We start from the raw sequence: 27,721 nt of genomic DNA, 5'->3' as shown, positions 1-27,721 counted from the left end.
AGCGTTACATTAAAGACATGACTGAGCAGACTGAACAGCGTCGTGTCTTCAGCGTTACATTAAAGACGTGACTGAGCAGACTGAACAGCGTCTTCAGCGTTACATTAAAGACGTGACTGAGCAGACTGAACAGCGTTGTGTCTTCAGCGTTACATTAAAGACATGACTGAGCAGACTGAACAGCGTCCTCTGCGTTACATTTAAGACGTGACTGAGCAGACTGAACAGCGTCGTGTCTTCAGCGTTACATTAAAGACGAGACTGAGCAGACTGAACAGCGTCGTGTCTTCAGCATTACATTAAAGACGTGACTGAGCAGACTGAACAGCGTCCTCTGCGTTACATTAAAGACGTGACTGAGCAGACTGAACAGCGTCCTCAGCGTTACATTAAAGATGTGACTCAGCAGACTGAATAGCGTCTTCAGCGTTACATTAAAGGCGTGACTGAGCAGACTGAACAGCGTCCTCAGCGTTACATTAAAGACGTGACTCAGCAGACTGAACAGCGTCCTCAGCGTTACATTAAAGACGTGACTCAGCAGACTGAACAGCGTCTTCAGCGTTACATTAAAGACGTGACTGAGCAGACTGAACAGCGTCTTCAGCGTTACATTAAAGACGTGACTGAGCAGACTGAACAGCGTCCTCAGCGTTACATTAAAGACGTGACTGAGCAGACTGAACAGCGTCCTCAGCGTTACATTAAAGACGTGACTGAGCAGACTGAACAGCGTCCTCAGCGTTACATTAAAGACGTGACTGAGCAGACTGAACAGCGTCCTCAGCGTTACATTAAAGACGTGACTGAGCAGACTGAACAGCGTCCTCAGCGTTACATTAAAGACGTGACTGAGCAGACTGAACAGCGTCCTCAGCGTTACATTAAAGACGTGACTGAGCAGACTGAACAGCGTCTTCAGCGTTACATTAAAGATATGACTGAGCAGACTGAACAGCGTCCTCAGCGTTACATTAAAGACATGACTGAGCAGACTGAACAGCGTCCTCAGCGTTACATTAAAGACGTGACTGAGCAGACTGAACAGCGTCCTCAGCGTTACATTAAAGACATGACTGAGCAGACTGAACAGCGTCTTCAGCGTTACATTAAAGACGTGACTGAGCAGACTGAACAGCGTCTTCAGCGTTACATTAAAGATATGACTGAGCAGACTGAACAGCGTCCTCAGCGTTACATTAAAGACATGACTGAGCAGACTGAACAGCGTTGTGTTTGTTGATTTTCTCCCGCTCAGTCAGGGAGCAGCGTCTGGTGCCAGTGATTTGCAGATTTGAAGCAGGCCAAGCCACATGGGCCCAACGTTCAAATCCAGTGAGTGAAGAGCGATCTGAGAGAGGGCGGGGCCATGACAACAAGAGCTTTTATCCTTTTATGCACCACATTTGATTCAAACGAGGACAAATGGAGCCGATGTGGAGTTTCGGTGTCAGGACTGAGCGCTCTGGACGGCGACACGTGCGCCCACGAGTCGTCCAAAAAGCTTAGTTCTGTTGTGAGCGACTGTTGGCTGTGTGTGATATCATTATCTAAAGCGTTACTGTCCCGAGCCCGCCTGCCCCGCCTTCATTTGAGAGAGAGAGAAGTTCAGCAGCGGTCAGAAGAGGCAGTTCACCCATTGTTACAGCTGTGTGGTCAGTGGGTCCTTTCAGAGCCTGTCCATGGGGCGTGGTCAGTGGGTCCTTCTAGAGTCTGTCCATGGGGCCTGGTCAGTGGGTCCTTCCGGAGCCTGTCCATGGGGCGTGGCTGAGACAAACGTGCTTTCCTCTCTTTCATGTGGGCATATGCAGTGCGTCATGCTGATGTCATGCTGACTTGGTTTACGGATCCGCCGCACTTAGATTATTGATTTCTACAATATAAATAAAATAAATTATTATCAATTTTGAACAGAACCGGTTCTGTTCATAATTTTTATGGACAGAATTTCTAGGCGCAGTCAGGGGTCGGAGGGTGTCCGGTTTGGGGACCACAGGATTCCATCTCTGCTGTTTGCAGACGATGTTGTCCTGATGGCTCCATCAAACCTGGACCTGCAGCATGCACTGGGACGGTTTGCAGCCGAGTGTGAAGCGGCTGGGATGAGAATCAGCGCCTCCAAATCCGAGGCCATGGTTCTCGACCGGAAAAAGGTGGCTTGCCCTCTCCAGGTGGGTGGGGAGTCCTTGCCCCAAGTGGAGGAGATACCTTAGAGATAAGGTGAGGAGCTCGGCCACACGGGGGGAGCTCGGAGTAGAGCCGCTGCTCCTCCACGTCGAGAGGAGCCAGCTGAGGTGGCTCGGGCATCTGTTCCGGATGCCTCCTGGGCGCCTCCCTCGGGAGGTGTTTCAGGCATGTCCCACCGGGAAGAGGCCCCGGGGAAGACCCAGGACACGCTGGAGAGACTATGTCTCTCGGCTGGCCTGGGAACGCCTCGGGATCCCCCCGGAGGAGTTAGAGGAAGTGTCTGGGGAGAAGGAAGTCTGGGAGTCCCTGCTCAGACTGCTGCCCCGCGACCCGGCCCCGGATAAAGCGGCAGAAGATGGATGGATGGATTATCAATTTTTTATTTTTTATAAAGTACCGCCGACACGGCAAAATAGCTTTAAATGAAATATAAAAAGCGGTATTAAGTCAAAAGATAAGAGCGCGTGAAGCAATTTTTCATCAAAATCCTGTGTGAGTCTGTGACGGGGCGGGGCCGTCCCTGCGCGCGGCCCCGGGAGAGCATGTGAAGTTGCGCGCGTCCGTGTCTGTGACGCGCAGCGCTAACTCCTTTATATCGCAAATACACATTTTAAGCCCGTTTACCACATTTTCTCCAGCACGTTTTGCCGTGACTAAGTCTGCACACTTAGAAGCGTCAGTTCTACCGATGTAAAACACTAATCCGTAAACCAAGTAATAAAATGACTGCGGCCTAAGGGTCTGATGCTCAAAATGCAGCCAACATTTTGCACAGATTTTTTGAAGCTGCTCCAGTCTCAGTTTGTCCTCCGTTCATCAGGCGATCGAAACAGAAAAGTAACAATGAAAACAGACAGGAAACTCAAGGGATGTGTTACAAAATGTATTATCTTTTCTCTTTATTGTCATTTTGTCAAAAACCGAAATATACAAACACATAGACAACATGGTGCCAACTCAAAAAACACACATTCCCTCGAATATAAGCTCTGCAAAACTCTTTCAAACATTTACTTTTCAAGCAATTAATGGTTATCGGCCTCAGCAGCGATGGGAAAACACATCTCTGACATTTGGACCCATCTTCAGCAGCAGGTCTGGAGCGTGAGCCTCAGAGTAGAACCCATAACCTACTAACCTTGATGCACCTGCTGTTTCCTGCTGCACTTTGCTCCTGCACTTTGCTCCTGCCCTTTGCTCCTGCCCTTTGCTCCTGCCCTTTGCTCCTGCACTTTGCTCCTGTCCAAAAGCCCTAAACTGTGCGGCTGTGTTTGAGTCTGAAATCCCCAACGCTCTAAACACGTCAGGGATCAACAATGGTGACGCCAATAGTGCAGCACAACGATACGCTCCATGTATTTGAAGTGGAAGTCTCAGCGTAAAGCTTGCATCATTAAAATGGTCAAAGCGTTTGATGAACATGTCTCTCTCACTAACTATACATCACGATGAAGCCTTCAGAATAATCACGCCGCATGCAGAAAAGGCTCAGAAACACACAAATCCAGCTTTTGACGATCCTCGACATCTTAAACTATGGAAATGCTCTGCCTAAGGAACAGTCTTTGACCCAGTTTGAGGAGTTTTGTTGGACTGGAGCGTGATCAAAGTCACAGACACGAGCCCATCACACTTCAGATACATCAGCTCGGATCACAGTGTGTTCGCTTTGATCGTCGGTTTGTTGTTTGGCTCATTTTCTCCGGGTGCTTGTTCTTAACACGAGGTTTGACAATAAGAAGCTGACATCTCGTCTCTGCGCAGAGATCAGCAGGAAACGCACACATCGGGGAGCGAGGAGTGTGTTCAGAGGCAAACAGTGTCAGCGTCGTCAGAAGCAGAGCGAGAGAAACATGACGACGGCTTCATGCGGTTTATGTTCTTTGTTTTGTTTGTGAGGAAGACTTTGAGACAACTTGCAATAAAATGTTCATATTAGTTTTGTTTGTAGTCATATGTCGTCTGATCCATATATAAGAGATCCTGTCATCACTTCTATTCAACAGTGATTTCATAGCTACATATGTAAGGTTATTGTCTCTGCAGGACATTACACTGGTCTATATTGTGTGTTATAGGTGTATTTATGGCTCAAAAATGTGTTGACTCTGTGAGGGGTCCACCTCCACAGCCCTGGGGCCTCATCTATGAAGGATTGTGCAGAAATGGTGCTGAGCATGTGTGTCCTCTAAGCGGCCTCCTGATTTTTAAAATCCTCCAAAAATACAAAAACATGTGACAAATGAAGCTTTGTCTCTTATTTTGACAATAAACTGTGGATCATACACATGTTTGTACTTCTGTGTGGATCATACACATGTTTGTACTTCTGTGTGGATCATACACATGTTTGTACTTCTGTGAGCGCCTGGGTCTGGCAGACATTTCATTTATTTAAACAGGAGGACCTTAAGATTTAGCTGTTTGTTACAAAATAATGAAGGCAATTCTGGGTCAGGTTCGGACCCGTTTGACTCGATCTGAACTCCAGCAGGGGCAGTGTGTAAAGACTAATGAACGTGTTGGATCTGTGTCTTGTCTCAGAGCTTCATTAAACCAAACCTCGTGTGCTTCGTCTGAAGGACGAGTTTTCTCTCAAGTCCAATCGTTGTTTCATGAATCCATTTACAGATTCAGAGGATCTTCTCTGTCACAGACACAGACTGAACAGTCACAGACTGAGAGAGCACCGGGAATGTGCTTCTGCACGAGTGTGTGCGAGTGTGCGTGGGTGTGCGCGAGTGTGCGCGGGTGTGCACGCCTTCATATGTGTCATGTGTTGTCCAGAATAACACAACAGCTTTAAGCTCGCAATACCAGATAGTTGAACAGTTCCATGCCCACCACCTGCTTATAAGCTGCACTGCGGAACCTTCAGAAACCAGAGGAAACACTCCCAGACACTGAGAGAAATGTGCAATCTCTGCACAGAAAGTGGGAGTAGAACCCACAACCTTCTTGCTGTGAGGCGAGTGCTAACCACTAAACACCGCCATGGTGTTTAGTAAGTACACTTGAGTGATTAGTTGACAATAGCTATGCTGCTAAGTTGTTCTTTCAAAATAATTAACTGCACACTGTTTCCAGCAGAGGGCACCATGTGTTATGTTGGTGTGCCACTCTGGTAGCCTGTGTTGGCCTGTGCTAGCCTGTGTTAGCTTCATATGCGGCTCACATTAGCACCTCGTCCATGTCGGAGCTTCTGAACGTCTCGACATGTGGAAGATCTGGACAGAACACGTTTGAGGAAAGAGCAGAAAGACCTGAGCACCTGGATCTACTTTAACAGAAAACATTAAACAAAAAAGCATAATTTCTTAACTCATAAATGACCTGTTATTGAATCATTTCCAGATATGAGTTTAATGCTTTACTGTGGAATATCTCCATGGAGACGCATGTGGCGAAACACCAACCTAAAAAGTTAGAATCTTTAATTAATTAAGATAAGATAAGATATTCCTTTATTGTCCCACATGGGGAAATTTCATTGGTGCAACGCAGGTAGATACAGAGGTAGATACAGAAGAACAGATCACTTATAGGAAGTCTGAAAAACACTTTCAGTAGAAGATCTCCTATAAACAAAAACTCCCATAGACAAATAAATAAATAAATACATAAATACCATTGCATGTGATCACGACAGTAATTGCACATGAATATGTGTCACAACGGCACATGGATTGCACATGAATTTCACAGTAATTGCACATGAATCACAACAGTAATTGCACATATGACGGAATTGCACATCAGTATTAGGTTAGGTCAGTATTGCGAGTGTTCAGGACTAACAGTTTTTGTTATAAAGTCTGACAGCAGCAGGAAGGAAAGACCTACGAAACCTCTCCCTCCCACAGCGAGGGTGGATCAGTCTCTCACTGAAGCTGCTCTCCAGAGCGGACAGAGTGTCCTGCAGGGGGTGAGACTCATGGTCAAGCATAGATGTGAATCTAGCCAGGACCCTTCTGTCCCCCACCTCCTGCACCGAGTCCAGAGCACAGCCCAGGACGGAGCTGGACTTCTTGATGACTTTGTCCAGCTTCTTCCTCTCCCTCTCTGTGATGCTGCTGCTCCAGCAGGCCACACCATACAGGAGGGCCGATGCCACCACAGAGTCGTAGAAGGTCTTCAGGAGTGGCCCTGTTACTCCAAAAGACCTGAGTCTCCTCAGGAGGTAGAGCCGACTCTGGCTCTTCCTGTACAGTGCGTCTGTGTTATGAGTCCAGTCCAGTTTGTGGTTCAGATGAACACCCAGGTACTTGTACGAGTCCACTCTCTCAATGTCCCGTCCCTGGATGTTCACTGGTGAGGGGGCAGTGGGGTGGCGTCTACGGAAGTCCACCACCATCTCCTTGGTCTTCCCCGCGTTGATGAGGAGGTGGTTCCGCTGACACCAGTCCACAAAGTCCTGCGCCAGTCCTCTGTACTCCGCATCATCGTCGTCCGTGATGAGTCCGATGATGGCAGAGTCATCAGAATGTAAATTAAATTAAATAAGCAATCGTTGCCGATAATACAGTGATTATATTTCTGTTTTTACGGCTACAGCTAAATAAAAAAGTCACATTGTTGTTTACCTGTGACCCCTGTGACCCCCGCGCTCTGTTGGTGCCGTCTGCTCGAGCAGGTTTAGTCCGGTCTAGACCAGGCGTCTGACATTTGTGAGATCATTAGTTTGGAGTTTGGACAAAGCGCTGGAAGAATCCTGCCTCATTATCGCTTCCCTTTCAGACTCGGTGTGAGTTTTAGACGTGGTGCTCAGGGGAGTCGCTCTGTCCGTCGGCGTGGTAACACCACTCTAATGATCCGCAGCTATTTAAGACTTACAAAATGCTCAAACTTGCTCTTAGTTAGGATCGACTTACCACAAACTCTGTGGTTTTCTTTGTTCCCAGTAGAATTATCCACAACTTTACTTTGACTTTTGACTATAATTTGCATTTACAATTGTGTGCGTACATCAAATCTTTGAGGTTTAAAGGCAAAATATACAGTTAGGAAAGTAAGTATTTGAACACCCATCTTTTAATGTATTTGTATATTATTGCTGCAAATAAGTATTTGAACACCTGAGAAAATCAGTTAATATTTGGTACAGAAGCCTTTGTTTACAATGACAGAGGTCAAAGGTTTCCTGTAGTTCTTGACCAGGTTTAACACTCTGCAGCAGGATTCTGGCCACGCCTCCTCACAGATCTTCTCTAGATCTGACAGGTTTTTGGGCTGTTGCTGAGCAACACAGTTTCAGTTTCATGCACCTCCAAACCATGATGTTTCCTCCCCCAAACCATGATGTCTCCTCCCCCAAAGCATGATGTCTCTTCCCCCAAAGCATGATGTTTCCTCCCCCAAACCATGATGTCTCCTCCCCCAAAGCATGATGTTTCCTCCCCCAAAGCATGATGTCTCCTCCCCCAAAGCGTGATGTTTCCTCCCCCGATGTTTCCTCCCCCAAAGCGTGATGTCTCCTCCCCCAAAGCGTGATGTCTCCTCCCCCAAAGCGTGATGTTTCCTCCCCCAAAGCGTGATGTTTCCTCCCTCAAAGCCTGATGTTTCCTCCCCCAAAGCATGATGTTTCCTCCCTCAAAGCGTGATGTTTCCTCCCCCAAAGCGTGATGTTTCCTCCCTCAAAGCGTGATGTTTCCTCCCCCAAAGCCTGATGTTTCCTCCCCCAAAGCGTGATGTTTCATCCCCCAAAGCCTGATGTTTCCTCCCCCAAAGCCTGATGTTTCCTCCCCCAAAGCAAGATGTTTCCTCCCCCAAAGCCTGATGTTTCTTTCCCCAAAGCGTGATGTTTCCTCCCCCAAAGCATGATGTTTCCTCCCCCAAAGCGTGATGCTTCCTCCCCCAAAGCAAGATGTTTCCTCCCCCAAAGCATGATGTTTCCTCCCCCAAAGCGTGATGTTTCCTACCCCAAAGCGTGATGTTTCCTCCCCCAAAGCGTGATGTTTCCTCCCCCAAAGCATGATGTTTCCTCCCCCAAAGCATGATGTTTCCTCCCCCAAAGCCTGATGTTTCCTCCCACATGCTTCACAGTGGAGATGGTGTTCTTGGGATGGTCCTCATCTTCTTCTTCCTTCAAACACAGCGAGTGGAGTTTATATCAAAATGTTCTATTTCTGTCTCCTCTGACCACATGACTCTGGATCATCCAGATGGTCATTGTCAAACTTCAGATGGACCTGGACATGTGACTTAAGCAGGAGAACCTTCTGTGCGATGCATGATTTTAAACCATGACGTCGTAGTGTGTTACCATAGTAACCTTTGAACCTGTGGTCTCAGCTCTCTTCAGGTCATAGACCTGCTCCTCCTGTAGTTCTGGGCTGATTCTTCACCTTTCTTATCATCATTGAACCCCACGAGGTCAGATCTTCATGCAGCTCCAGCCTGAGGGAGAGTGACATCATCTTTAGCCTCTTCCATGTTCTAACAATCGCTCCAACTTTGATCTTTCTTCATAAGCTGCTTGATAATTGGCCCGTAGCTCTTTCTCCTTGTGGAGGTCACAGTTCAGTCTTTGGGGTCTTCTGACCGCTCTGGTCTTGCCCATGGCAGTAGTTTGAGTCTGACTGATTTGGGGTGTGGCCAGATGTATTTATGCAGCTTTAGATGATTAAGTAACTTCACACTGCCAAACACTCCCTGACTCATCCACTAATGCACGTCCCACGCATACTAATGAGTGCTGGAAATATTTAACATCCATGTCTTCAAAAGGTAAGAATGTTGTTAGATATTGACTTTAAGTGCTTCATATGATTAGTCAGATCAAAAGTGTGACTGACAGCACTAGTCATCATGCAAAAACCGGTTTAACTAATGTATTATTCATTGTTATGTTTTGTTGCTGTTTGTTTGAAATAAACGTGTATGTTTTACGGTCATAGTGTTAAGATGACCGGTAGTTTCCTGAGCTGTGTATCTGTGTTTACACTAGACACGCCTCTTTACCATCAAGAAGCTGTTCTTTCCTCTGTAGAAGCTGTTCTTTCCTCTGTAGAAGCTGCTGTACAGGCTCTTTCCTCTGTAGAAGCTGTTCTTTCCTCTGTAGAAGCTGTTCTTTCCTCTGTAGAAGCTGCTGTACAGGCTCTTTCCTCTGTAGAAGCTGCTCTTTCCTCTGTAGAAGCTGTTCTTTCCTCTGTAGAAGCTGCTGTACAGGCTCTTTCCTCTGTAGAAGCTGTTCTTTCCTCTGTAGAAGCTGCTGTACAGGCTCTTTCCTCTGTAGAAGCTGTTCTTTCCTCTGTAGAAGCTGCTCTTTCCTCTGTAGAAGCTGTTCTTTCCTCTGTAGAAGCTGCTCTTTCCTCTAGAAGCTGCTGTTTCCTCTGTAGAAGCTGTTCTTTCCTCTGTAGAAGCTGCTCTTTCCTCTGTAGAAGCTGTTCTTTCCTCTGTAGAAGCTGCTCTTTCCTCTGTAGAAGCTGTTCTTTCCTCTGTAGAAGCTGCTCTTTCCTCTGTAGAAGCTGCTCTTTCCTCTGTAGAAGCTGCTCTTTCCTCTGTAGAAGCTGCTCTTTCCTCTGTAGAAGCTGCTCTTTCCTCTGTAGAAGCTGCTCTTTCCTCTGTAGAAGCTGCTCTTTCCTCTGTAGAAGCTGCTCTTTCCTCTGTAGAAGCTGCTCTTTCCTCTGTAGAAGCTGTTCTTTCCTCTGTAGAAGCTGCTGTACAGGCTCTTTCCTCTGTAGAAGCTGTTCTTTCCTCTGTAGAAGCTGCTGTACAGGCTCTTTCCTCTGTAGAAGCTGTTCTTTCCTCTGTAGAAGCTGCTCTTTCCTCTGTAGAAGCTGTTCTTTCCTCTGTAGAAGCTGCTCTTTCCTCTAGAAGCTGCTGTTTCCTCTGTAGAAGCTGTTCTTTCCTCTGTAGAAGCTGCTCTTTCCTCTGTAGAAGCTGTTCTTTCCTCTGTAGAAGCTGCTCTTTCCTCTGTAGAAGCTGTTCTTTCCTCTGTAGAAGCTGCTCTTTCCTCTGTAGAAGCTGCTCTTTCCTCTGTAGAAGCTGCTCTTTCCTCTGTAGAAGCTGCTCTTTCCTCTGTAGAAGCTGCTCTTTCCTCTGTAGAAGCTGCTGTTTGTGTGTCGCTGCCTTATCAAAGTGAACACAGGCTGTGGACACTTTTATTCTGTCAAATCCTTATTGTATTCAAAGTAAGTTTGGAATATTTTTCAAATCTAAAATCCAATAGCTACGCTCAGACCGAATTTGCGCAAATTTGCGTCCAAAAAGGAAACATACGTGCTCAGCGTCCAGCGCACATGCTCAGTGGTCCGCTCTACTCGCCGTGATGAACGTGCGTTAGATGCGGTTATACGAAGGGCGTCGTCGCGATTCAGGAGACATATTCTGCGTTCGGGGACGGATAACGCGGAACACGCCTTGTGGACATGGGCTACGTAATATCCAGTTAAGCGTGTCGTGTTTTTTGTGTCACTATGTGATTTGTTCTGTCTCTGCTCTAAACTCCACCCTAGAAATTGAAATGCAGCGGTCGAGCCCCAGAACCACACACAGTTTTGATAAGTAGTACCAAAACGTGTTGGGAACGGGCTGGTCAGGCATACTCAGTGGAGGAGGTGTTTCCCTGTGGCTGAGCGATGGAGGAACAGGTGGAGAAAGTGGCTTTGGTGCATTAACTTTACAAAGTCCAAAATCAGAGGCGATCGGCCCCGGGGCCCGTCTGGGTCCAGATCCTTCAGAGCTGAGCAGAGTTTAGGCAATATCATCATTCTCTTCAAGAGCTCCGTCTGGAGGATTTTCATTGGTTGCGGGGTTTGTTTGGTCCTTCTTCCAGGTGGTGACATGTGTAGGTACAACACCGTGACATAATCTCTGACATCGGCCGCAAAATTGTTCGTCAAACTTTTCTGCTCCTAAAAATGCTTCAAACTCGCTTCCACATTGACTTTGAATGTAAACTGGAGGCTTTGGCGCTGTGGTGTGAACGGGCCATTAGTACGACTTGAGAGACGGTCTTTGGTCTCCTCTGGCTTGTGTCTTATGTCCTTCTTTTTTTCTGATTCAAATGCTTTCGGGAGTGTGTTAGCTTAACGGTAAGTCACTGCTAATGTCTCCTGCATTCCACCAGTCTGTTTTTTACTGCCTGGTTCATTTCAGTTCATAGGGTCAGTGCTGACCCTATGTCCACACATCTGCCCTTCCCTTGCAATGTGCTCCTCCCTTGAAATGTGCTGCTCCCTTGCAATGTGCTCCTCCCTTGGAATGTGCTCCTCCCTTGAAATGTGCTCCTTCCTTAAAATGTGCTCCTCCCTTGGAATGTGCTGCTCCCTTGGAATGTGCTCCTCCCTTGAAATGTGCTCCTCCCTTGAAATGTGCTCCTTCCTTGAAATGTGCTCCTCCCTTGAAATGTGCTCCTCCCTTGAAATGTGCTCCTCCCTTGCAATGTGCTCCTCCCTTGAAATGTCCTCGTCCCTTTAAAAGTCCTCGTCCCATTAAAAGTCAGTGCTGAGACAACGCTTGTTACAGATGTCAGTTTGGGAGACTTTCTGAACAAATTTAAGTGTGGCTTTCTCCAGCAGTGACTTATTCAATGGACCAAACCAGGACTAAATCAGGACAAAGCCAGAACTAAGCTAGAACTTAAGCCAGAACTAAGCCAGAAGAACTAAGCCAGAAGAACTAAGCCTTAACTTAAGCCTGAACTAAGCCCGAACTAAGCAAGAACTTAAGCCTGAACTAAGCCTGAACTTAAGCCTGAACTAAGCATGTACTAAGCCTGAACTAACCCAGAACTAAGCCTGAACTAAGCCTGAACTTAAGCCTGAACTTAAGCCTGTACTAAGCCAGGACTAAACCTGAACTGAGCCTGTACTAACCCTGAACTAAGCCTGAACTTAAGCCTGAACTTAAGCCTGAACTAACCCAGAACTAAGCCTGAACTAAGCCTGAACTTAAGCCTGAACTAAGCCTGTACTAAGCCTGGACTAACCCAGAACTAAGCCTGAACTAAGCCTGAACTTAAGCCTGAACTTAAGCCTGTACTAAGCCTGAACTAACCCAGAACTAACCCTGAACTAAGCCTGAACTTAAGCCTGAACTTAAGCCTGTACTAAGCCTGAACTAACCCTGAACTAAGCCTGAACTTAAACCTGAACTAAGCCTGAATTAAGCTTGTACTAAGCCCGAACTAAGCAAGAACTAAGCCAGAACTAAGCCTGAACTAAGCCTGAACTAAGCCTGGACTAAGCCAGAACTAAGCCTGGACTAAGCCAGGACTAAGCCTAAACTAAGCCAGGACTAAACCAGGACTAAACCAGGACTAAACCAGGCAGAGGCCCAATGTGATGTCAAAGCTCTGCAAACACCATCGAAACACTTCCTGTGGCTCTTACAAAATAATTGACAAGCTGCAGAAAGGCCCTTATTGTGACGAGGTTTAAACTAACAGAGGTTCAAGAGCAACAGTGAGTTCAGCTCATATTAAAGCCATAAAATATATTTTCAATTGAAACGGTTCAAATCCATTCTTCATCCTTCAGGTCCGGTTTGATGCAGGGTTTAGATGAGCTGTTTATAACAGGCCCATTATTATGAGGCCCGAGCTGAAGGACTCTGGGCTGTAGTACTTGTAGTACTTGTAGTACACAAGGACAGAGATGAGAGTGAAAAAATATTGAAAGACTGCTCAGTAGCTCCACCTCAAAAAATCGATTAACATGGGGCCAATGGGAGCCCGACGCCAAAACAAGTTGCTGTAAAAATATGATGCTCACTCCAAAAGATTGTTCATGTGAGGACATGTAAAAAATGATATATGACCCCGCCCTAAATCATACAGGAAGTCAGCCATGTTGGATCAAACACGGCGCTGACAGAAGTGAACCTTGTTGTACTTTTGGCATTTTCTCCTACAGTTTTGATCAAAAACACTTCAAATTTGGCCACAAGACACAAAACCCACGGGCAATGTAATGTTATAAATTTGAAGCTGATACGCCTTTGGGTGTGGTCATTGTGAATTTTAAACAAAATTGCAATATTTGGGGGGAAATTAAAAAATCTACCTTTCTTAAACTTTTTTGGGGGGGGGAAATGTTACTGGAGCATTTGTGAATATTTCCAAGCTATTTCCAACGCAATGATATGCAAATATAGTGACTAGCTAATAAAATTACTCTCTAGATACTCAACATATTTGATATTTAAAAATTCTGTGCTGTTCACAATGCTACACAATTACGTGACTTTAGCTTGAGTTTTATAACGGGAAAACTCCCACAAACCACCACAATTTTGACGCCCTGAACGTCAATGAAAACTTCAACCCAAACTTCAGGAACTGTGATTTTTTTATTTTATTTTGGTGTCGAAAAGAATGTCAGGACAAAAATGATATTCTGACCCCGCCCTAAACCCCCCAGTTTGTGACATTATTTGTGTCCCACTCACGATGCACAGACACGTTTGCAGATTGACTTTGACTGACTTTCTGAGGAATTCAAATAAATATATTTTCGATTGATAGTTTTGCCAATAACTGGGAAACACATATTTCTTCTTCCATTGACAGCAGTTATTTTGCATTTATGTTGATTCTCATCATTATTTGGAGCCTCCACAGACACAGCTTATGTGAAGTCAGGTTTCCCATCAGGACCTTAGTTTGTTTTTATGATTATGAAATGTCAGAGATATATCTGTTTTCTCAGGCTCTACGGGAACAGATATAAAAATGTAATTTCCATCACAGTGGGAAAAAACTCAAAGTCTCCAGCGGCTGCACACTCCAAAGTGATGATACAATGATTATGATCCTCATGGGCTCATTTGAATATCTAAAGGCTCCACAGACGTCTTAGATTGTGAGGCTATAAAACACTGAGGAGCTGATGATGATTAAGGACAACTGTGAATATGTTTTATGAATAAAGTTACATTAGATTTAACCGGAGCCAGGACTATACCAACTTTGAAACGACAGTAATTAAGCAGGACTTAGGCCGGGCGTCCACTGACCCTGACGTCCCACGAGACTTAGAAGTGAGTCAGATCAGCTCTGACCTTGGCGCTCTGGGCAGGTCTGAAGAAAGCATCTGCCAGAATTCTCATTTTGCCGGACGCTGCAGTCGTCTGGTCCAGTTTACAGGTCATTAGACCAGTGTTCTCACACCAAATCCTGTGAATTTGTGATGTGTTTGTCAGATACAGACCGCGGTGCACTGGGTGTGACAGCTAATCTGACCTCCACAGACCCGAACGACACATGCGCTGCAGCCGGTGTGCAGCAGCCAGTGTGCAGTCGGCGTCGCTCCAGACAATCAAGACGAAACTGTCAATAACTCATGCCGAAACCTCAAAGTCTAAACTAAGACTAAAGACCAGACACAGGATAGATTTTGGTGCAGAAAAGAGTTCAAATCATGCCCCCTGCATGTAATGTAACCTCATGAGCCTCATATTGGATTATTTTGTGGTGCCTATTATAGGTATAAGGCAAGCGGTGTAACAGTTAAGGACCTACGATTCGATTCATCACAATTCTGTCACACTTCTTAAAATAATGTAAAACATGTTTGATGTTTTTAGTGACAAACCACAGCCTAACTGAGTTCTGGCGTTTGGCTTCACTCTTACAGGGCTTAACGTTGTCTCTCTTATATTTGACTGAAATGTGTTTTCTTTATATGAGGTTAAAACTGCTTGATACTTTCAGCCTCTGCTTAATATATTCCAGATTATTTACTGCATAAACTAGTGTTTGTTTGGTGAAATATTTGTCAGATTTACTTGGAAACACCTACACACTGTTGACCACCGTCTGCTTTGTCCGAGCATGCGCTCTGTCCCGGGCATAAGAGCCCTGAAAATTGTCCCACTTTACTACGTTACGTATTTATGTATATATATATATATATATATATATATATATATATATATATATATATATATATATATATATATGGTGGGTGCTGAAACACCTCCCGAGGGAGGCGCCCAGGAGGCATCCGGAACAGATGCCCGAGCCACCTCAGCTGGCTCTTCTCGACGTGGAGGAGCAGCGGCTCTACTCCGAGTTCGCCCCGTGTGACCGAGCTCCTCACCTTATCTCTAAGGGAGCGCCCAGCCACATGGCGGAGGAAACTCATTTCGACCGCTTGTATCCGCGATCTTGTTCTTTCGGTCACTACCCAAAGCTCATGACCATAGGTGAGGGTAGGAACGTAGACTGACCGGTAAACAGAGAGCTTTGCCTTTCGGCTCAGCTCCCTCTTCACCACAACGGTCCGATGCAGCGACTGCATCACTGCAGCCGCTGCACCGATCCGATATATATATATATATATATATATATATGTACACATATATATATGTATGTATGTATATATATATATGTATGTGTATATATGTGTATATGTATATATATATATATATATCCAAGAGGCCGCCTCCCATCAAACCTCGTGCGTGAGCGCGCAACAGCTTCGCTGCTACACGTTTGTTTATTAGCTCGATCACATCATCTCTCGTCTCTGCAGATTTCCGTCTCTTCTGATCTCGAACACAGTCTTTCTCTGTGTCATGTCTGAACCAGTGCTAAATCAGGACCTAACAATAAGAAAACCAAGTAAAACTGAGCTAGAACTAAACCAGGAGGAAAATATTAAGTGCTTCAGTTTGTTCTTTCAGCGCTGTAGCGTGTTCCTTCACATCCGGCATCTTCTCTATCCCGTGTGTCCTTGTGTTCCTTCACATCCGGCATCTTCTCTATCCCGTGTGTCCTTGTGTTCCTTCACCCCTAGAATCTTCTCTATCCCGTGTGTCCTTGTGTTCCTTCATACCTAGAATCTTCTCTATCCCGTGTATTGTTGTGTTCCTTCACCCCTAGAATCTTCTCTATCCCGTGTGTCCTTGTGTTCCTTCATACCTAGAATCTTCTCTATCCCGTGTATTGTTGTGTTCCTTCACCCCTAGAATCTTCTCTATCCCGTGTGTCCTTGTGTTCCTTCATACCTAGAATCTTCTCTATCCCGTGTATTGTTGTGTTCCTTCACCCCTAGAATCTTCTCTATCCCGTGTGTCCTTGTGTTCCTTCACACCCAGCATCTTCTCTAACCCGTGTGTCCTTGTGTTCTCTCCCCAGTGGACCAGGGCATGTTTGAGAATTGCAGTGCACACAACCAGAGTCCTCAAGTTTCCAGGCCCAGCTCCACCAGACGCTCCCCAGCTGCAGTGAGCCACAACCTGGGCAGCAGCACCACGGACAGCTCCTCTCCTGGAGGCCAGCACAGGCTCAAGAACGCCATCAACCTGGGCAAGGCCAAGGTGAGCGACACCAGGCACGCTCAGGGTCACAATCTCTCTCTTGTTTCTCAGGATTTGATATGAGCACTGGGACTATTCACAATTGGCCCCGGGAATGAAACATTACTGACTTCAGTTTGGTGTTCTAACCTAAAAATACATATGGCGTCTTCTGCTGCATCACGTAAAATGTTTATGTTTAGGTTGGATACGTTTTAGACCCTTTTTTCTCTGGACTGCTGAATATAGAATGTTTGTGTTAAGTTTTAACACTTGCACAGGCCCCTGCTCCTGTCATGTGACCTCATGTCCAAGGCCGTCCCATAGCTGCAGGTCTCGCCTGGGTTCACCACCTGCGACACCACACACACACACACGCACACGCACACGCACACGCACACGCACACACGCACACGCATACACCTCACACTCACACCTCACACACACACACTCACACCTCACACCTCACACCTCACACACACACACCTCACACACACACACACCTCACACACCCACACCTCACACACACACACACCTCACACACCCACACCTCACACACACACACACTCACACACCTCACACACACACATACACACACACACACACACATACACACACACACACACACACACACATAATGTTGTGTCATGTCTCAAAGTGTCCTTTTGTCCCGGTGCTTCAGATGACTGACCTGCTGAGGAGGAAGGAGTCCACGCACATCGAGGACATCGGAGTGACTGAAGTGAACAAGAGTGTGGACCTGAGCTGGAACCTCTGTCCCAGCAGGTGAGGAACAGTGTGAGGGCGGAGTCTGTCCCAAGTGTGAGGGCGGAGTCTGTCCCAGCAGGTGAGGAACACTGTGAGGGCGGAGTCTGTCCCTGCAGGTGAGGAACAGTGTGAGGGCGGAGTCTGTCCCAAGTGTGAGGGCGGAGTCTGTCCCAGCAGGTGAGGAACACTGTGAGGGCGGAGTCTGTCCCTGCAGGTGAGGAACAGTGTGAGGGCGGAGTCTGTCCCAAGTGTGAGGGCGGAGTCTGTCCCAGCAGGTGAGGAACAGTGTTAGGGCCGAATCTGAGCGTTCAGCTCCTGCCAGTGTATGCTGTGGTGTCATTGGGCAAGACATTTCACCTGCTGCATCAGTGTCCATGTTCACAGTGACTATGTATGAGAGCGTATAAATAGAATGTTGCTTGAGGCTATAATTCGGTGTGTCCAGCATGTGTCTCATGTTAATAAGCATGCACTAAATAAACTCGTATAAATAAATAGAAATTAATAAAGAAAATGTGACTTTTAGACTTTTAGCCTTTGGCCTCAGTCCATTTATAATGTAGGCAAAGAAAGCTGGAGTCATTTAATATGTGAAAGTCCAGTTCTAAACCAGTTCTATCCTGTTTTCCGTCTCATAATGATGAAGACCGATGCACTTTTACTCTTCTGACCCAGGGAAGTAGTTTGACCTGTCAGAGTAAATCACACCTATACATTCACTTGAGGTATTTATACTGGAAAAAAATACATACATAAATACATAAATAGGAAAAAGTTGGACATCTCATCATTTAAATGGTCTTAATTTACACCATAACAAGTATGAGACCACATGGGAATATTAAAGACACTGTTTTATTTTGAAAATGTATTGTTTAGAGAGTTCTTGGACAATGGCCGCTTAAGCTTAGTCAGGTCTATCGGGCTCCGGTCCAATCAGTTGGATTCATCCGTCTTTATAACGAGTTAACCAGCGTTTCTGCATCGAAGCAGACGAGAACAATGGCACAAGAACCAGGCTAGCCATGCTGCACCGGCCCCCACCTCCGCCAGCGCTAGCTCCGGCCCCCACCTCCGCCAGCGCTAGCTCCGGCCCCCACCTCCGCCAGCGCTACCTCCGCCAGCGCTAGCTCCGGCCCCCACCTCCGCCAGCGCTAGCTCCGGCCCCCACCTCCGGCCCCCACCTCCGCCAGCGCTAGCTCCGGCCCCCACCTCCACCAGCGCTAGCTCCGGCCCCCACCTCCGGCCCCCACCTCCGCCAGCACTAGCTCCGGCCCCCACCTCCGCCAGCGCTAGCTCCGGGCCCCTCCTCCGCCAGCACTAGCTCCGGCCCCCACCTCCGCCAGCGCTAGCTCCGGGCCCCTCCTCCGCCAGCGCTAGCCCCGGCCCCCACCTCCGCCAGCGCTAGCTCCGGCCCCCACCTCCGCCAGCGCTTGCTCCGGGCCCCTCCTCCGCCAGCGCTAGCTCCGGGCCCCTCCTCCGCCAGCGCTAGCTCCGGGCCCCACCTCCGCCAGCGCTAGCTCCGGGCCCCACCTCCGCCAGCGCTAGCACCGGGCCGGGCTCCACTTCAGAGGGGACCAGGAGCCAGATAGACCCAGTGATTATGGCGGCTTTGAGGGAAATAACTGACAACGTTACAAAAGCAGAAGATGTTAAGATAAATACAGCTCTGGCAGAAATGCTTGATTTAAAATCCAAGAGCGATGAACTGGACGGACAGCCACAACTGCCGAAAATGAAATCTCTGATGTTGAAGACACGGTCTCTACCCTGCAGGAGCTCCAGGTACTTCTTCTGTGACTTTCCTGAAGTCCACGATCTTCTCCACCGTCTCCACTAACACCAGCCGCTCCACCTCCCCACCCGTCCCAAATGAGCCCGTTGAGGGTGGTGTCATCTGCAAACGTCATCAGTTTTACGGAGTCATGGCTACAATAGATTTAGAGTATGTTTGGAACACACTTTGGAGATGTAACGCTCGTCTACTCTATGACCCACAGTTTGTACAAATGATAACAAAGGACATTGACATGTATGTAGAGGGAAATGACAATGGTGAAGATTCTCCACCCATTCTCTGGGATGCAGCTAAGGCAGTTTTGAGGGGCAGTGTCATTGCTGTCGCCTCGGCCAAAAAGAAACAAAGGCAGAAAAACGTTAAACAATTTACAGAGCTCTTCACCCAACAAAGATATTATCAAAGATGTTCAAAATTCTAAAAAATTATTAGCTGTGAAAACAACAGGCAGGTTTATACTGGCGTTACTGGGGCTTCACTCTGGAGCCTGATGGGCACTTGATGGCCGTGGGTCTTTCCCCACGGGGCCTGGCCAGGGGCCCGGCCAGGCGCAACCCAAAGGACCGACGTGGGGCCGTCCTCCCGTGGACTGAAGTAATGTTGTGCTGGAGGTTCCTGTGCAGGCCGTACTGGCAGATGACCAATGGTTGAGTCATTCAGAGGAAGTTAAGAATCGCTGGGCAAAATGTTAAACATGTTAAAATCTTAAACTGGTCGGTTTATGACCAAGTTTTTGTACCAAATAGAACTGACCTAAGCCTCAAAGTCTGGAGGACAAAAGGTATAAAAATCTTTCACCAGATGTAAAAGATAATAACATAAAAAGTTTAAATATGTTGAAAGGACCTTGGAGAAACAGGGCTTTTTATTGGTACTTACAAAGAAGAGTTGTAGTAAGTAATGACCATTAAAATCCTCTGACCAAAATGTTTATCAAGGTTTATGAATCAGAACTTTCAAGGGGAATAATATCTAAATTATATCAATGCATTACTAAACTGGACAAATACTCTACTAAATATATTAAATCAAATGGAAAGAGAGGGCACCAGTAACCTTGTTTCCACAGACAAAGAGTGGAACATTTCTCATTGGAGGACGATAAAATCACATGTTTGGAGGGAATTTTGCTGGGAAAATGTGTCACATTTTTTCATAACATCATGTCAAAGTGTTGTTTGAGAAACTGTGGCAGCAGGAGGCAAACCTTGGTTTTGACATTGTGTTCCACGCACTCTTAGAACGATATATTTGGGCCTCAAAACTTCTGCCACTGACACAATAAATGTATACACATAAATAATAATAAAAAAAAAAAATGTGTACACAATAAATAATAAATCACAAAGAAATGGCAGAAACATCACCGACGATCGAGGACCGAGCTGACAGAACGGCATCAGTCAAATGGAAAAACTGACATTCAGATTTAATTTGGAAATGGAAGAATGTGATGGACTTGGGACCAAATGGAACTTTAATTTAAATTTAAATGTGCCATGATTGTGTTTGGTGGATGTTTAGTTGATGTCTATTTGTATTTTTGCTCTTTTGTCATGTTCTGTTTTGTGTTTCATGATTATTACATTTTATTTTATTTTTGTAACGCCCAAAATAACAACAGCCGTTGTTTCGGAGGGCGACAGAAACAGATCAAACAATGTTCATAGGGACTTGGCAATGTCCCAAGCTCCTCTGTCCTTAGACCCTCCTTCTGTCCTTAGATCCTCCCTCTGTCCTTAGACCCTCCTTCTGTCCTTAGACCCTACTTCTGTCCTTAGACCCCCCACTCTGTCCTTAGACCCTCCTTCTGTCCTTAGACCCTCCTTCTGTCCTTAGACCCTCCCTCTGTCCTTAGACCCTCCTTCTGTCCTTAGACCCTCCTTCTGTCCTTAGACCCTCCTTCTGTCCTTAGACCCTCCCTCTGTCCTTAGACCCTCCTTCTGTCCTTAGACCCTCCCTCTGTCCTTAGACCATCCCTCTGTCCTTAGACCCTCCCTCTGTCCTTAGACCCTGCTTCTGTCCTTAGACCCTCCCTCTGTCCTTAAACCCTCCCTCTGTCCTTAAACCCTCCCTCTGTCCTTAGACCATCCCTCTGTCCTTAGACCCTCCCTCTGTCCTTAGACCCTGCTTCTGTCCTTAGACCCTCCCTCTGTCCTTAGACCCTCCCTCTGTCCTTTGACCCTCCCTCTGTCCTTAGACCCTCCCTCTGTCCTTAGACCCTCCCTCTGTCCTTAGACCCTCCCTCTGTCCTTTGACCCTCCCTCTGTCCTTAGACCCTCCCTCTGTCCTTAGACCCTCCCTCTGTCCTTTGACCCTCCCTCTGTCCTTAGACCATCCCTCTGTCCTTAGACCCTCCTTCTGTGCTTAGACCCTCCTTCTTGGCCAGGAAAAACTACAAAACCTCCTTGGGAAAAAGTAGAAACCTGGAGGAATTCCAGAGTGAAGGAGGATCTGACTCTCACAGACGGACAGGAGGACAGGAGGACAGGAGGACACGAGAGAGACAGTGGAGCTGTAGCCACTCAATATTATATAAGTGTTTTAACATAAATGTATGTTATAAATGTCCATAATACATATCAACCCTGTTCCCTGGTCTGGAGCCAGTCCATCTGAGCAGTGTAAAGTGTAAAGCTCGTGTGCAGAACAATGGAACATCTCGAATCATCCCACTCATGTTGTGCTTGTTATTTCTGAGGTTAAAGTTAATGTCATTATATTGATAGAAATTCTGCTCTGCTGAACACCACTTTTCATGCAGATCTGTGACTTGAATAATCATTTCTGAATGCCAAGGTTATGTTGCATAAACATGTCATGCCTTATTTTAGTTTTTGTCCTAAACATACTTGTCCTCTTCATTTCTAATGCATGGTTTGGAATATAAAATAATGTCTATATTTAGAAAACACACTTAAAAAGCAGGAGGCTTATGACCGTGTGACCAGCTCTGCATCAGAGCGCCCTCTGCTGACTGCAAAAGGCACGACTGGTCTGACAATGGCAAATGTAGTCATTTGGTGGCCCCAGGTGAAATTAGATATGGGGCCCTCCTCATGTCCCATTTTCTATTGGCAATTGTTCAGTTGAGTCGCTTTAATTGCTTTTGAGCAAAAGTATCTTTCTGTATATTGAGGAAAAAGAGACGTTAAATTCCAGTTAAAGTAATATCCTCTCCTTGGACACAAGCAGAGCATTTACATAGCATTTATGTGAAACTGTAGCACTTACAGGTGTCATTTTGTGAACTTTGGTGAGTTTTATAGGTGATTTATAGATCCAGTTGGCCGTGGATATCTATATCATTATTTTGCTCAGCCTTATATGAATTTGTTACAATCTGGTTTATACTGTTGGATCACAATGGGGAAGGCAAACCAGATCATAGCCTTAGGCCCCAAGTTCCACAGTTATGTTAAACACTGTTCCCTCTTTAATATGAATTCTTAAACTGCAAAACAAGCGATGCATCAGTATATATATATATATATATATATATATATATGTACAGTATATATATATATATATATATACACTATACATTATGTACAGTATATATTTACACTATACATATATGTACAGTATATATATATTTACACTATACATATATGTACAGTATATATATATATTTACACTATACATATATGTACAGTGTATATATATATATATATATACTGTACATATATGAACAGTGTATACGACAGCAGACAGCGTTCCAGTTTCTGCCAATATCCAAATATCCTGACCTTTTACTGTGGCCAGCCTAAGGCACACCTGTGCAATATTCATGCTCTCATGCATCTTGATATGCCACACCTGGATGGCGGGATGGATTATTAATATTAATAGCTCAGTAAAACAGATTTGTGAACAGTGTTTAAAGGTCCCATATCATGCAAATGGACTTCTCAGCTTTTTTTTCTCAGCTTCTTCAGCTTTTAACCCTCTCAGTGCTATTGGTGTTTCATATAAGTGTTTTTTGATTGATTCCTGCGTCTTTAGCTAGAGAACAGTCCCCATCCTTCCCCTTGGATGAGCAGACGGACCGTGCCTGTTTCAGCCCCTCCTCCAGGAAGCACTCTACATACAACACGTTTCATATTTTGAGTTCAGATCATGAAAAATGGAAAACAAAAGTGCATTTAAGTTTTGTTCAGTGTATGTGTGATGAATAGTGTACATTTATTTATGTTTCAGCCCCTCCTTCCCACGCCTGAACCCGCCCCCTCCCTCGGGTAAGAAGAGAGTCCCCCGCGCTCTGAAGACCACCCAGGACATGATGATCTCCTCTGTCCCTGTGGTCTCCTCCACTGAGACCGCTGATCCCGCTGACCCTCCCTCCTGCCCGCCCACTCCTCAGAAGAACCCGCCCACTCCAAAGAAAACACCGCCCACTACAGAGAAAACACCACCCACTCCAGAGAAAACACCGCCCACTCCAGAGAGAACCACACCCATCATCACTCCATACATACCTGCCACTAAACAGGAAGAGGCGGGGCCAACCAAGGAGGAAGCAGGAAGCAGAGGTGAGTTAGTCCCGCCTCTCTCATGCAGAGGAATCTGAGCTGTGTCACATGTTGGTGCAGAGAAATGGGATTTGGTTTAAATATTACTCTATTGAACGTGTGTGCTCCACCAGGGGGCGATATCACCGTCTATACTTATATCATAAACCTGCCAACCACTCTGAGGGAACCCTGATCTGTGGCAGTGGAATTTCTGCATTCAATCTACATTAGCCGACTCAAACTCAAGAGGAACTGGAACAATGAATAAGAAAATCCGTAAATCAATGTAGAATATAGGATTGATTGACATTTGGAGAGATATGAATACCATGACACCCATTTGACCCTTTGTTTAAAGACTTATGTGGAAGAAAATGATACTGAGAATTGTCGCCGCCTCTGGGATGGTTCTAAAGCAGTATCGAGAGGACAAATTATAGCTATAGAAAAAAAAGAAACACAGAGGGAAAAAGTTAAATGACCTGCAAGAAAAACTCAAATGTGTGGAGGAAAATCATGCCAAGAAGGAGAGTCCTCAGATTCTGCAGGAATTTAAAAAAGATAAGAGGAGAAATGAATGATCCAACCTCTCAGGAAATAGTTCTTTCTCCTTTTTTTTTTTTTAATAGCGTAAAACACATACTTTGAAGACGTAGACGTACACAAGACGTACAACTACAGTAGGTGGCGGTAAATGCACCTTTTCAGTGGCAGACAACAACGACAACAACAACAACAACAAGAAAATGTTCTTTATCTAACAAAGATATCATGAGAGTGAATCAAACTATTCTATAGATTATTGTCCTGGAAACTCAGAAAACAACAACCTGAAATTCAAATTCAATCTGCATTTGAAAAGTATAAAAAACCTTTCTCCAAAATTTCAGTTAAAAAATAAATACATTTGGAGTTAAAGAGGATTATATAAATTCCTTTCTCGACAACCTCAATGTGGCCGTTATGTCAGAAAAGCAAAATAAAAAATAGGAGCTGAAATGCAATCAAAAGATTAAAGAATAATGATGGGTTCACCTCAGAAACACTTAAAGAAACTCAACAACGTTTCAACACAACTGCGGTTGTGATTTCAGGCGCTACAAAAATAAAATAAATTGAATTAAATTGAAGAAGAGTGCACGGTGGCAAAGGCGGTTAGCGCTCTTGCCTCCCAAGAAGGAGATCGTGGGTTCGATTCCCGGACCAGACCAACATCACATGATCTCTCTGGGTGGAGTCTGCATGTTCTCCCCGTGTTACCCGGTTCTCTCCGGGTTCTCCGGCTCCTCCCACCGTCCAAAGACATGCATGTGTTAGGTAAAATTGGCATGCATGTGTTAGGTAAGATTGGTAACTCTAAATAGGCTAGTGAATGAATGTGAGCGTGAACTGTCTGTAATGTCTATGTCTCTGTGTTGGCCCTGCGACAAGTTCGCCACTGTCCAGGGCCCGAAGTCACTGGTATAGGCTCCAGTCACCCGCGACCCCGAAAGGGAACAAGCGGTAGGAAATGGATGGATAAATTGAAGAAGAAGCCATTATATCCCGAACACCTGAAGACAGACTAAAATTGGGAGATTTAGTCTCTTGATTGGGTTGATCAGGAGACGGGCCCCAAACCGGGAGGGTTGGGAAGTACGTGACGACCTTTGAAACCGGTTCTAAGATGGACAATAAGGGATTTCACCAAATTCTTTCATAAAGAGGTTAAAATGCTGTTCAGAGGCTTTTGCAGAAAAGGGAAATAATCGAGCATTATCTTCACCTCTTTGGTCTTACCTCGTGTCCTCGTGTCTGTCCTCATGTCTGTCCTCATGTCTGTCCTCATGTCTGTCCTCGTGTCCTCATGTCCTCGGTGTCTGTCCTCGTGTCTTTCCTCATGTCTGTCCTCGTGTCTGTCCTCGTGTCCTCATGTCTGTCCTCGTGTCTGTCCTCATGTCTGTCCTCGTGTCTTTCCTCATGTCTGTCCTTGTGTCTTTCCTCGTGTCTGTCCTCGTATCTGTCCTCGTGTCTGTCCTCATGTCTGTCCTCGTGTCTGTCCTCATGTCTGTCCTCGTGTCCTCGTGTCTGTCCTCATGTCTGTCCTCGTGTCTGTCCTCGTGTCCTCATGTCTGTCCTCGTGTCCTCATGTCTGTCCTCGTGTCTGTCCTCATGTCTGTCCTCATGTCTGTCCTCGTGTCTGTCCACATGTCTGTCCTCGTGTCTTACCTCGTGTCCTCGTGTCTGTCCTCATGTCTATCCTCATGTCTGTCCTCATGTCTGTCCTCGTGTCTTACCTCGTGTCCTCGTGTCTGTCCTCATGTCTGTCCTCGTGTCCTCGTGCAGGAAGCCCAGACCTCAGCTCCACTCCTGACCTGGATGAGCACAGTCAGATGGTGGAGTCGGCCCTGGAGCTGTCCATCCCAGATCTGATCAACAAGGACCCCCCGGAGGCGTGGCTAAAAGGGGGCGGAGCTGATCCCACCCTGTGCTCCGTCCAGGATGTCCCCTGTGGGAGTGGTGAGGACGCAGAGCCGCACAGCAGTCCGGATCTGCTCTCGTTCGAGTGAGCGCTCAGTGTTCTGCCAAAGAGAAACATCTAGAACACGAGACAAACGTCTGTGACAATGATTCACTCAAAATATTCCTCTTCATTTTTGTCCTTTTCTGCTATTTTAAATGTACTAGTCCTATAATTGTTATTCCTTTTTTAAATGATGCACTATGTCATTTTTCTGGTGGGGAGTCCACGCCTCTTTGTCTCCATGGAGATGACGATGCTCATTCTCCATAGAAATAGTTAAAGGGCACTTTTTATGCTAAATTGACATTTTGGAGCTTTTAACCTTGTGCTAACATTGTTCGCTCATCAGAAATACACCTGGAGTAGCATTTATGGTCAGTTGCGTTGGTTTGAGGATCCAAAGCCGTCGTCTCTGCAGCTCGGCCATAACTGACCTGACTTTTTAACTTTTTAACTCTTTAAAACTCTTTAACTCCTCGCCACACTCGCTCTGTGCTTTTCATCTTCTCATGATCAGAACAACTGTGTCCTGAGACCAGGAGTAAACCCACAGCAGTTCTCTGGTGCCATCTACAGACTGCAGAGGGAATTACAGTTTGCAGTGTTGAAAATAGGAGATAGAGATCCACATCATCTTCTTATTGTTATTAATATTTATTTATTTTACTTCTAAAACATAAGATGCTAACTAATAGTACTCAAGAATGTTTAAAGACCGAGAACTATAGAAATAAAGCATCATATTTTCCCTTTAAAGGCCAGTCTGCAGAACATGTAAGACAACACAATAATTACTCCACAAGAAAAGTGACATAGTGCTCCTTTAAGTGACATCGTGCTCCTTTAAGTGACATAGTGCTCCTTTAAGTGACATAGTGCTCCTTTAAGTTACATCTGGTCCTTTAAGTGACAGTGCTCCTTTAAGTGACATAGTGCTCCTTTAAGTGACATAGTGCTCCTTTAAGTGACATCGTGCTCCTTTAAGTGACATAGTGCTCCTTTAAGTGACATAGTGCTCCTTTAAGTTACATCTGGTCCTTTAAGTGACATAGTGCTCCTTTAAGTGACATAGTGCTCCTTTAAGTTACATCTGGTCCTTTAAGTGACATGGTACTCCTTTAAGTGACATCGTGCTCCTTTAAGTGACATCGTGCTCCTTTAAGTGACATCGTGCTCCTTTAAGTGACATAGTGCTCCTTTAAGTGACATAGTGCTCCTTTAAGTGACATCGTGCTCCTTTAAGTGACATAGTGCTCCTTTAAGTGACATCTGGTCCTTTAAGTGACATAGTGCTCCTTTAAGTGACATAGTGCTCCTTTAAGTGACATCGTGCTCCTTTAAATGACATAGTGCTCCTTTAAGTTACATCTGGTCCTTTAAGTGACATAGTGCTCCTTTAAGTGACATAGTGCTCCTTTAAGTTACATCTGGTCCTTTAAGTGACATAGTGCTCCTTTAAGTGACATAGTGCTCCTTTAAGTGACATTGTGCTCCTTTAAGTTACATCTGGTCCTTTAAGTGACATAGTGCTCCTTTAAGTGACATAGTGCTCCTTTAAGTGACATAGTGCTCCTTCAAGTTACATCTGGTCCTTTAAGTGACATGGTACTCCTTTAAGTGACATCGTGCTCCTTTAAGTGACATCATGCTCCTTTAAGTGACATCGTGCTCCTTTAAGTGACATAGTGCTCCTTTAAGTGACATAGT

The 27,721-nt window shown here is 45.6% G+C and overlaps 1 protein-coding gene across 1 annotated transcript in view; it reads left to right on the top strand.

The window, feature by feature from the left end:
• Positions 1–26,075, top strand: part of LOC140353794 (carboxyl-terminal PDZ ligand of neuronal nitric oxide synthase protein-like) — a 161,020-nt gene extending 134,945 nt beyond the window's left edge. The window contains exons 11-14 of the mRNA XM_072438537.1: positions 16,271–16,452; positions 17,114–17,217; positions 23,198–23,529; positions 25,837–26,075. Of these exons, the coding sequence (XP_072294638.1) occupies positions 16,271–16,452; positions 17,114–17,217; positions 23,198–23,529; positions 25,837–26,060 (842 nt within the window). The 3' untranslated portion in view covers positions 26,061–26,075. The remainder of the gene's footprint in view (positions 1–16,270; positions 16,453–17,113; positions 17,218–23,197; positions 23,530–25,836) is intronic.
• Positions 26,076–27,721: the final 1,646 nt, after the last annotated feature.

This window comes from Eucyclogobius newberryi, unplaced genomic scaffold (assembly GCF_026437365.1).
Source record: "Eucyclogobius newberryi isolate DKJ021-1_F unplaced genomic scaffold, fEucNew1.0.hap1 SCAF_9, whole genome shotgun sequence".
Lineage (NCBI taxonomy): Eukaryota > Metazoa > Chordata > Actinopteri > Gobiiformes > Gobiidae > Eucyclogobius > Eucyclogobius newberryi.
The sequence above is the reverse complement of the archived record's forward strand: the minus strand, read 5'-3'. Positions and strand labels throughout refer to the sequence as shown.